At 41.4% G+C, this 12,168-nt stretch overlaps 1 protein-coding gene across 5 annotated transcripts in view; it reads right to left on the bottom strand.

The window, feature by feature from the left end:
* Positions 1-12,168, bottom strand: part of BMAL1 (basic helix-loop-helix ARNT like 1) — a 47,988-nt gene that overhangs the window by 18,953 nt on the left and 16,867 nt on the right. For 2 of the 5 annotated variants that reach the window (XM_066320571.1, XM_066320569.1), the window contains exons 2-4: positions 3,733-3,856; positions 2,906-3,053; positions 87-107 (exon numbers count right to left, since the gene is read on the bottom strand). In XM_066320571.1, the coding sequence (XP_066176668.1) occupies positions 87-107; positions 2,906-3,045 (161 nt within the window). In that variant the 5' untranslated portion in view covers positions 3,046-3,053; positions 3,733-3,856. The remainder of the gene's footprint in view (positions 1-86; positions 108-2,905; positions 3,054-3,732; positions 3,857-12,168) is intronic. The other 3 variants (XM_066320573.1, XM_066320572.1, XM_066320570.1) reach the window with 2 other exon arrangements.

Raw genomic sequence — 12,168 nt, 5'->3', positions numbered from 1 at the left:
GTCTATGGAAGCAAAAGGCAGGGAAAGAAACACTGGGCATCTTTTTCAAGTTTCAAGAAACCAATTACTAAAATATTTATACTTACTCAAAAGGAAAGCCATCGAGTCTGAAAAGAAAGAAAAATAAAGGACACCATATATAGAAAATAAGAACAATGTCTTACATTTTCTGCTGAAATTCTCAAGCTAATTCATATTCTATTTGAAAGGAAAAGCACAATGAAAACAGGACAATAGCACTGAGCATTTTCTAAAGAAACAAGCTTGTTCAAATTAATCTACTTTCTGAAAGAATAATTCTGCTTTTTAAGAAAAGAGAGCATAGTTCATTACACTTAACGTGAAAAACTAATAAAATAACTAACCTAAATTATGTTATGCAAATCATTGAGATATTGTTTCATCTTCAGAAAGGAAAGATCTGTGCTTTATGCGTGTTGTCCTTGTGGTTAGATAAATGGGATTTCAGAGGACTCTAAGGCCAGAAATAAAACACAAAAATAAAAATAAAATATCCCAAGTTTCTTGGTTTTTGATTCTTGTCCAGCAGGACAGATGCACATTTTGCCTTAGTCTAAAGTCCCAAGCTGAACTTCATACAGACTTTATCATATCACAAGGAAATTAAACAGAATTTCTACATGCAAGCTAACTGCTGGCATCACGTCAAGACTGTAAAGTGACCTGAAATACCAGTGAGCTTTACCATGATAAGAGGCTATGTTCTATAAAAGCCTTATGAAAAAGTCTTCTTATCTCAGCCAATAACACACTAGTCATTCCTGTTCAACACTGGACACGAGCCTTTTTAAAAATAAACATGGTAGCCTTTTGTGTATTATCTACTGCACTCTTAGATCAATTATCTTTGTGATCAGTTTTAAAATAGTATCAATAATGATGCTAAATGTTTTCTTCATCTCCCAATCTGCACACCTGAGTTATTGTCTTAGCCACTGACTCCTGATGCTCACAATTTAACAGCCCTTGGGACACCACCTTTAGCTCTGGGATGTTTGTGTGTAAAAACCCCCAGAAAGCAAAGTCTAGAATAGCTACAAGGTAAGTTAGTAATGCATCAGGGTAGTTTATTTCCTTATCATGTAATATTTCAATTGAAAGCATTTTCCCAAGAAAAGAAATTTACTGTTCATAGCCCTGTGCATGAAGTCCTGGACAACAGCATTTGACCAGCCCTTGCTGAAATGACAGCAATAAGCTGGGCAGGAATTTTCCTGGAGGAGTTGCAGCAGAAAGAACTAAAAAGCTGCTGTGGAGAGCTGAAAGAGCAGCTGATGACTCCTCTTCCTCGTACTCAAGAGGTGAACCAAGAATCACCCTAAAACACTGGTTCTGCCTCCCTTATTCCCTGGCTTCACTGGTACGTGGAGCATCAAACTGGACACTTGGATAATTTAGAAATATACTAAAAGAAATATTATAAATATAATAAAATCATTAACAGGTTGCAGAAGTTGACCATTTGTGAACATTTTCCCATACATACACATATAAGGAGGGATCAAGGTAGTCTACCTTAAGTTCTGCTTACCAAGAGGAACATTCAGTAGCCACTATTTGCTTTGCAACACAAAATGAACTGTAGTATGACTACATAATAAGTAGTGGTATGTAGTGTATGACTACAAAATCAGTAGATTTATTTTACTAAGGCTTCAAGGAAGAAGAGTTTTCACACATTTTAAAAAATGCACACAAAACCTAAAGGGCAGAATTTTAACTTACAAGAACAATCTGTCGTTTGGAGAAGAGGAATTAAATAATGCTTCCTACCCAGAGGAATAAAAATGGAGAAATCCTACTAGAGAAGAGGAAGTTGGTAGGATTGAGGCTGGTTCACTCAATTTTGTAGTAGTCAATTCAGCTAGGAGGGACACATGTGCTTTTCAGGGCGACTAAAGGCAGTTCAGAGAGGTATTTAAAGTTTTGTGCATAAGTTCTCCTAAAAAGAATCTAAACCTTAATTGTGATTGCTCAGCACGGATTAAAAATTCTGCCCCTCTTCGTAAAAAGAGCTGCCAACAATCCAAAGGCCCCCAGCAGTAAAATCTGTGCTAAGTTACATAAAAATGGACTCTGTGGCTGGATGAATAATGGATGTGGCCACTCACAAGTTGCCCTGCAGCCACACTCTGTGAAGTTACAAAGCAGAGGAGGCTTGCACAGGCACTTGCAGTTAAGTAGGTTGCTCTTGGTGCTCCCAGGGCAGGAGACATTCCAGGTCTGGGAGTTTGGCAAACTCTGCTGTGCCCTTCACTGCTCTAAAGCAGAGGTGGGGGGAGGCTCCTGCTACAGCTGAGAACCACCACAAGATTAAATCAGCTGATTAAAAGAAAGACAGCTCTAATATCTCAAACCAGAGTGGATTGAGATTCACATTCAAATGAGAGATCAAAATAGCTTCATCAGGCAAAGGTTGGCAGCACATTGATAGGAAGTGACGAAATAGGCAAAAAATAGGTAAGGAAAAGGAACTACTCCTAGTTTTGCTTCCACTTCTCAACAAATTTGTTATCTTACCCCTCTGTTAATCAGACATTGTATTTCCTATGTAAACAGTCAATATAATCAGCCTTCACACTGTACTTCATCAGTATTAATTCCATTCCTTCACCAGCCAGAAGATTTCTCCTCGGCCTTACCCCATGTGATAGCCCTTAATTTTAGCTGCACTGAGATGACAGCTTTATTTTTATTATTATTATTAAATCATGAACTTTCCTCTTAGTGCATAGTAGCTTTCTTCTTTATTAAGACCTTTAAAGCAGGTTGTAAAGAAGAGGCTATTTAAAAACTGCTATAAATGTTTCTATAGTCTTCCCCACTGTATTGTTGTGTTACCACCTCCTTTTAGCAGTGCTAAATCAAGAGAAATCCAACTTACTGATAATCAGTTGAGCTTCCCTTTCTTTTCCTGTTACAGTCCATTCCTGAAGTGCTAAGGGAACTGGAGATCAAGTCAGCAGGATCTGGTGACATAAAGTCACTAATTGTAGAAGATATGTCCATCCTTTGGTCTGCCATTGGACTGTCTAACATTAGGGAAGAAATAAAAAACAACCCCCCAACCAAAAAAACACTGCATTAATATAAGCAGACACATATTTTAAACCCAGAAAGTCATATCAAACTTAGCATTCTTAAAAAACAGCAAACATCAGTTTCTATTTTTTCCTCTTGCCATAAAAATAACAAGGTAATTTCTCCTTTTCCAGTTACTGCTGTATGGAGTATTGCACACAAACCATCACCATTCTCAAGACACATTCTGTAGCACAATTGTTTTTAAAGATTTGTCAGAATGATCTTGAACTAAACCAGGTTTCTGCTTATGTTACCTGGCCAGCCAACTGCTTTTACCTAACAAGAATATTTCTGACAGGGAACACTTGTTTTAGTGTGTCTCTGCATCATATTAGAGTTGACAAACTTTTAAAGTTCTATTTCCACTGAATTCAGAACATTTCCATAGAAATAACCACCTCTGCACAGCAGACTCCACAAATAAAAATATTATAACCCAATGGTGGTCCTAAGCAGACTAGTTAAAGGTACAAATGAATCTAATTGGATTTTTAATTCTCTAGACAGCAAATAATTCAAATCTTCGCTATTTAATCCCCTAGACTGCAAATAATTACACTGTTGGAAGAAACCCTGTGAAAAGTTCCCTGCTAAATAGCATCAGCTGTGAAAGAGAAGAGTTGTTACCTGAAGGCCTGTCTTGGAAGCCTAAATCCACTTGGGCAAAGATGATGATGCTCAGCCCAAAGCAGCTGATAACCTTAGAACTTTTCCATGCCTCATGGTCTGTTGGTCAAACACTTTCAAAAACCTGAATGGGAGGAAAAACCAGCAAGCTTAAAAAACAATTAACAAAAACAAATCCCAGCAAACCTTAAAAACAATTGTTTTAGACACAGTTTACAAAACCAAGAGGTGTTTCCAACTCAGGGATCAAATGCTCATTTCCTTACAAAGTGAAGAAGCTTTATGTGTCCATCCAAAGGGTTAGTCTGTTGTGCACCTCCAATGGACCAAGCTTTGGGTCCAAGAAGGAATCTCTGGCACCACCTCCTTTTGGGCCCTTTTCACCATCCCCTGGTCTTTGCACAAACCCCTCTGCTCACAACACACACAGTGACAATCACGGGCACATTTGCTGTCAGATGCTGCCAGAAGGAGTTAAACTGCTGTCACAGAGCAAAGGACAGACTTACCCTTCCCTCCCGACTGACTGACTCTAAGGCTGGTCCTAAGTTTAGGCTTGGCTCACTGTTTTGTTTTCTACTGTAACAGCACTTGGCATCTTCAAAGGACAGGGGTTAAGCATGGTTTTATTCTGCAGGCTTCAAGATTTATATAACATCCACATCCCATATGATATCTCAAGCCCTCAAATGTGTCTCCCAACTATACTACAAACATGTGGATGCCCTTTCCTTCCATGCTGCTGTCACAAAACAAGTTTTTCAGCAAAACTTACTCTGGAAGATTTAGAAACTGCTCTACATTTTCCTCCTGGAGGAAAATTTCCGAAGCCCATTGGACACACAGTTTTTTGGCTGATGCACCTGTGAGCATCCCGACTGCCTTCCCAACCTGTGACAGCAGCAGAACTTCCCAAGTACACAGAACAAGCAGCTCCCATGACACTCTCAGAAGTATACAATTTAAACAATCAATATCCTCTCAATGTGATCACATTGTAACCAGTTCTGCTAAAGCACATATGTAGACATTTTCTAAGTTATTAGCCACAAAAAAATCCAAAGTTATTTGTTATAATTTTCTTCAGCTCTGCCAGAATAGCAAATTCAGGATTTCACAAGCTCAGATTATCTAGATTTCTGGTCCTGGCAGTGTACAGTCAGGCAAGTCATCGTCTTAGTACCCCCAACTTCTGAACAGAGGATCACTGTTGTTCCAGCAGCAGGGCATCCAAACTGTTGCGGAGGGCTCATTGTCCATCTCACCCAATGACTCCTCTGTGGTCCTTTCCCAAATAACTCAAACCCTTTTTCATTTTTGAGAATGTAGTAGAGGCACATTAAAAGGCCAGCTGGCACCAGAACTGCCCAAAGCTAAATCAGTACAAATTTCAGTCAAATTACAAAATATCATTGAATCCAGAACCACATTTGTTTTGCAAGGCTCTCATTCACAGCCATAGCTATCTGTAGGTCGGTCCCTACTGTCTCCCTGTTAAGCCTCCTCCCAGTTGTCTGCTTTGTCTCTCTCACCCCCAGCACCCAACAGCCACAGACTCGATGGTGTTACTGTGGTGGATGAGGCTGTTGCATCCCAATTTACCAGTAAAACCAGTCACTGGCCATTTCTCTGTGCTTGGTTCAGTCCCAAACACATTATCTTCAGTCTCAGCTGATGTGCAGAAATTAGTTATAGCTAAACTCAGTGTGTTTCTCAACACCTCTCTATGTGGAGGTGCTGGCTGAACTCATATTTTACTGCATTGGGTAATTTCATGGACCATCTATGATGACCTCAGACAGAAGGCTGGGAGGAGCTGGAATGAATAAAGAAAAAAGGGGTGGAGGAAAAAGGGTTTGTAAGTTTACCACAGTCCTCTCTCTTTAAGAACGCCTGCAACAGTCAGCATTTTAGCTTCAGAACCTGAACACTGCACAAGTCACCATGCACTAATGCAAAAAAAAAACCCTGTTTAACTCAAACAAAAATTTCATATCAGTTTTATAGAAAAAAACCCTTGAAATCAAGTACCCATTCAGCTGTGTTATTTTATACCTGTCTATATCTGATAGTTTCAAAGCAGCTATTTAAAGTGTCCATTTAAGCAGAAAAAAACCCATAAAGAGCAGAATTCTCAATTTATTTTTCAGTCAGCCCTTTCTCTACCATGTCCCAAATGCTCATCCAGTCCTAACAACCACAGTCCTACATTTTAGCATTACAGGAGTTAAAAACCATGCATGTCTCTTGAAATGAGTTTTAAAGTTAAGAAGATGTCAACTCAATGATCAGAGCAAAAATCAGCATGCCCCACTAAATAGGGAACAGTTCAGAGAAATGTTTTTTCACAAGGCTTTCCTAAAAATCTAGGAAACTGAATATTTTTTCTGTCTTTTCAGCCTCCATCTGCTGGATGTTCAATGCCTAAAAAAATTCTCACTGAGAAGGAACACAAAAGTTACCTATATATATAAGCAAAGTTCAAGTCTTCCTTTTATGATGCCAAATCTGTTGCCAAAGTACTCTACGGACCTACTAGAAAAAAATGCTGTGGAGTCTACTTCCTGATTGAATTCTCTGGCAGAGGAGAATCAAATAATATTTTGTCACTGTATCCATGACAGTCTGTCTCTACACCCTGTTTGGGACTACTTCCTTGGGATTCCCCTTCCTTGCATTCCCTCTTTCTCTGAGCCCCTGAAACAAGCCTAATGAGACAGCAAACAGAATCTTACTGCTCGTCCCTTAGGAAAAAAGTGAGATGACATGTAACCAGCTTAATCATGCAGCAAAGCTGATCACGAGTACACAAACACCTCTGAGCAAATCAAGGTCACAGCTAAAGTAGGTCAACCCCATGAGCCAAGCACCCACCCAGAGTCAGGAGCTCCCTCCACATGCCCCATCAGCCCTGGTTCCCCCCTAGGCAAGAGGCAGCCATGTCCAGTGAATGCAGGGATTTATTCTGAAAGAAATGCAATTCATAACTTTATGAATCACAAGTGTCTCGTATCTCAAAAGCGCAATTTCGCAATGACAGAGGAAAACCGTGGCGTGGTTTCCTGAAGAAGTCATTGAAAAGATCCTCACTGTCCCTGTGGGTAATGACTGAACCAAAAACAGCTCCAGAAAGGAAATCATCTATTTCCCTTTGCAGCACTATTCCATTGCTGGAGTTAAGTTTCACAGCACAAGCTGGTACAAAACAGAAAAAGAGGTTATTTCTCTTCCCTAGCAGCAGTTTGCTGCTGCTGGAGGCTCCCAACACTTGCACTCGGTGGTGGGGAGATTTCAGCTCAGCAGCATGAGGACTCCAAGTGTCCCCAGGATGATTTCAAGATGCCTTAGGTTTTAGTTGTCATATTTTCCAGATTCTGTACTGCATTAGTATATAACTCTGAACTTCATATAAAGTGTTAGCAAGTTCTCCTCACAGTGTAGTTAGGCAAAACCATCCTTTTCCAGCCTGAGAAACAAGGACACTGTTGCAGCTTCAGGCCCAAAATGTATAAACAGCAGTGAATTGAGAAGAGCAATCTGGGAGGATGGGACTTCATTACCTGAAGCTGTAATCGGACAATTAACCCCAATTTGTAAACGAACCAAAACTTATGAAAGTGTTAAAAGTCATGACTCGGAATCCATTTTGGGTGGATCCACAGCTGGGCTCTTGTACTGCCCAAGGTGTATCCTTTGAAGGTCTTTTTAATAAATACCTACTTTATTTCTTTAACACTAGCTAGCCTCTGCTCCAGGCAGCCTCTCAAGGCACCGGTTTTTGGTGAACTCCGTCACAATAGCAAAGCATCAAGACCCATGGGCTCAATGCTGCACGTAACAAGCAGCTCCTACAACAGAACCCTTATTATGGAACACTCCATAGGAACCACAGGAAGATCTTTGAAGTAAAGCAGGGTGGTTTCCTTTGCCTTCAGTACTTAAGGATACTTAAATCAGAATGCTTCCCAATATATTGATACCCTCTGGTTTTAATGCCTCCCTGACACCGTTTGCAAGTACCCTGCACTCCCAGAAGACAAAAAGCCCTGTGGCTTCCCCTCACATGCAGATGCATCTCACCACCCTCTGGTGCACAGAAGGGATTTTACCCTGGTTTGTTGAGGTCACCCTTTTACCACAGAGTCCTCAGCATGTCGAGCAGCCCCTGGCAGCCTGTCATTCACATACGAGTTTCAGAACTCCTCCTGACATCAGCAGCTTGTGCTGGTGTTTTGACCCTGACCACACACCCAGAAGTGCTCCTGCAGCCCCTCACAACAGGGCACGGGGATGCCCTGCTCTGTGGAAGCCCTCAGGTGCCCAAGAGACCCCTTCTTCCAACAGCTGCTCCCCATCCTTCCTAAGCAAAAAGCAGCAGGCTGGTGGGAAGCAGCCCATGAATTATTTAACCAGCCACAAAGCTGTAAGATAAACAGTTTTGACATGGAGGGGAAAACGTCTTGAATAAACAGAAGAAAAACTCCATGTGCAGTTTCTTAGTAGGTCAATCTGTCCAGGTACACTCCCACACTAAAAGTATGTGTTCATGAGCAGAGTCTCTGAGAAAAGGCAGAACAGGTCACACCATGGCATCACCTCATCACAGATTTCCAGACTCTCACAGTGCTGATGGAGACACAGAAAAATGCATTTTACCTTATTCACAGAACACTGAGACTCCCAGATCAAGAGGGGTCTTGATTCCTATCTCTCCTTGTTTATGATGGAAAATAGCTACAATATTTACTTCCAGCTATTTTAAAAATGGACTTCTCTGTTTTCTTCTCTCTGCCTCAAAACCAAGTGTCAGTGCTAATTAAAATAACTTTCTCTTGCACAAAGGAGGTCAAAACTAGACCCAGAACACAGAAGTGTCTCAGCAGTGCTCAGTAAATGGGAAGGATCACTTCCCTCAGCCTGCTGGAGGCACAACTCCTGATGCAATCCAGGAGGCTCTTGGCCTTCTTTGCTGCAATGGCACCCTTGCTGGCTCATGAACCATCAGTAATGCTTCTGACAAGCTCTTTTCCAGCTGTTCAGTCCCTAATCTGTACTGAGACATGGGGTTTTTTCTCTCCAGGCGTAGGACTTGGCATTTCCCTTTGCTAACTTCCTAAAGTTCTTTGTAAGATTTTTGGTGACCCTTTTCTCTGGTCTGTAGGAATCCCCCTGCTTGGCAGCACACTCATGTGGTGTCTCAGACACTCCTCCCAGGTTTGCATTTGTCTGCAGTTCTAAGTATAAAGCTTCAGACAGCATGGAAGGAAAGGAAGACAGGCCAGTTCTGGAAAGAGAACCCCAAGAGAATTAAACAACCTCCAAAAGTCCTAGCTCACGCTCTTCTCTCAGTGAAGCAGACAATTATGCATTTCAAGGGGGTTCAGTCACATGGGAAGGCCTTACAGATAGAAGTGTGGATCACCTTCCAAGCACAAAAGGAAAAGTGGATCAAAACCAAAGCCAACCCATGTCACTTCCAGGAATCAAACCTGTTTAGACCAGCCGTGCTATGGATGAAGCACTTCCCTCCTTAACAGGGAACTGGGATATACCTGTAGTGATAGAAGTCAAGGTCTAGCTTACAGCTCTACGGAACAGCCACTGGAGACATCACCAGAACCAGCATCCATCCTGATCATCCAGCTGACCCTCAGGCACAGGAGATTCCACTTCCCCTCACACCTCAGGAGTGTCTGCCTCTCTACTTACCTACCCACTGAATCCCAGCTGCAAGAGTGTTTCAACAAAGCTTGCTAGTTTGCAACCATTACTGAAAGCTTGATCTAGTATAAGCTCCTCGTCAGCCAAGATTAGACTCTTTGAGCTCTTACTCTTTGAAGTGAGCTTTTGCTGCCCTGTTTGCATATTTCATTCTGGGCAGCCATCAAAAGGAAACATCACAAGGGAACTAATCAAGCCCCTTGTGAAAAGGTGGTGATGCACACTCTTGGAAATCAGTACTAACACGCTGCTGTTACCAAAGGAATTTGGCCTGCTTCAATAATCAATCTGCCAGCACATGCACTCCTCAGATTCCAAGAAACTGCTGCTACAGGGAAAACAGAAAGGGACCTGCCTTTCTTGGAAGGCCAGGCTTGAAGGGATTTCTGAAACCTCTACACATGAAACAAACTGTAGCCTCTCTACAGGCTACCGGATCCAAGAAGTTCTGGTCCTCACATCACTAGATACTGGGTACAGCTCCCAGTGCTGCAGGAATTCCTCCACTCAGCACACAGAATGAGACTGAACCAGCCCTTCAGTTGTCTCCACTGAGAGCAGGAACCTCTGGGTTCTGCCTCAGAGCTCTGCAAACTCTGCGTGTTACTGGATGCCTCATGACATTTTATAGACACACTGAGATCACCACGGATATTCCAGGAACACGTGTTCATGTTCCACCTCAAATGTCAACAGGGATGCAGCTAAGGAGGGTTATATCAAAAAAGTGTAGCTGCCACACAACTGTAAGCTAAAAACTGATCTCCTACAAAAAGTAACAAAAAGTTACACTAAGAATTACACCCAGGTCTGTCAATGGAAGATCCACTCTCAATCAGCAAACTCCTTTGGATTTCAGCAGGTCCTGCAGTTCTAAAACATGCAGACTGATTTCACTGGAAAGGGATACAGCCATTATTCCATAAAATGGAATAAAAATCAGTCACTCTGAGAAATTCAGCTGCTTGTAGACAAAGGACTGAGCCCAGTGTCAGAAGTGTTTTAATTCTTTAAACCCAAGGCACCCAAGCCAACATACTTTAAAACAATGCTTCAGTAACGTTGCTCAGCACAGCATCCCAGAATTTCTGTGATATAAGTTATGGAACAAAGTAAATTAAAAATAGCGTCCACTGATGTTAAATGTTGGTAAAGTTCACAAAATCTCTGTTAGGATGTGATATTTAATATGCATTTATTCCAATCCTTCAGAAGATTTCTGTGTGTGTGTGAGAAGAAACAAGATACTGTATTTTCAAGAGGGGAGAATGACAAGACTTAAAATTAAAAGACAACAGAAACTAAGTCCTTTGGGGCAGTTATTTCAATCTACTTATTTGACATCAAAATGTTATTTTAATAATGACAGGTAAAAGAAACAAACCCAGGCACAACAAGAAACCTACTCCCTCGATTACTACAATGTAAACTTAGCCAAAGTCCTGAGTTTCCAAGCCAGGTCCAAACTCTAATGTGTGAAGGGACAAACTGTTTCACAACCACTGAATACAGTCCTTGCTCACCAACCCTAAGCCAGCCAAGGGATTTGAAGAGGGTGGGAGGCAGAGCAGGGTGTGTGAAAGACAGGAAAATCCATCCTTACCATGTGGGCAAATCAATTATCCAACGTTAATGGGCTTCAAGGAAAAGCCTAATCAAAGTTGATTTCTTTAATAGCTTATGTTCTTCCAGCATGCTTTGATCAGAAACACACACCCAAACCCACAAAAGAACAAAAAACCTTCTCAACCCAGGAGGCAGCAGTTCTGTGAAGTCTCCCAAGTTGTACACATTACTTCTGATCTGTCAACAACAGAAGATGCAGTGTAGAGTCAACTTCAAAGCCAAATTTTCAGAAGATTAGAAATTTCCCTGTAAAAGGACTGTACACAACCTGGAGTGACATTTCTGGAGCAGGAGAAGCACGCAAGATAACAACTAGGTAAGCCACTTAACTCACTCCCCATGTTATACAAACAGTGGGAATCTACAATCAGTGCCTCTGTAACTCATGGCTGGGAATGCCTCTTTTTTGCACTTGCAGTCCAAGAGATGCAGCTTTTTGTTTCAAGGTCTCATCCAACTCCTAAATATGAGCACCAGTTTACAGCAGAGATGTTTTAGATACAGGTCTTAAAGACTCCGATTAGCCAAACAGAACAAATAAATTTCATACTATAAAATGCACATTTTCTAATCTAGAGATGATGAATAAAGCCCAGCTGTACACTGTAAGTATTATTATAACTGTGATATGATCTGGGCAAATTTAATTTCCTTACTGCAGCTCAGTGAAGCTCGTGGATCCTCACAACCCAGCAAATATTCTTCCTGTACTTCATAATCTCAAAAGTTGTCTTTCAGTGGCAGGAAAGCAAAATCCTCTCGGAAGTTCAAAGAAATGGGTCTTTTAAATGAAACAGCAGCCTAGCAAAACACTTCCTCATTTATGTCAAAAGTAGAATTTTATCCTGTGATCAGCGACTTGGCACACCATGGAAACCCTTCCAGGGCTTCTTCCTCAAGCTCAGAACTACTGCTTGTACTTTAATACCTCTTGTAATAGGATCTCTTGACTTTAACATTTCAAGTGAGCACAAGATTTAACTCAAGTCACTCTTCTCACTGGCACAGCACTATCTTAGTACTCCATGAGTTACTCCAGCTTCAAGCCCTTCTGGGCTTTTGTCAGGTCCTTTTTCTTCCTTCTCTAAC

The sequence above is a fragment of the Sylvia atricapilla genome, chromosome 6 (assembly GCF_009819655.1).
Source record: "Sylvia atricapilla isolate bSylAtr1 chromosome 6, bSylAtr1.pri, whole genome shotgun sequence".
NCBI classification, from domain to species: domain Eukaryota; kingdom Metazoa; phylum Chordata; class Aves; order Passeriformes; family Sylviidae; genus Sylvia; species Sylvia atricapilla.
This window is presented reverse-complemented; position numbering and strand designations above follow the sequence as displayed.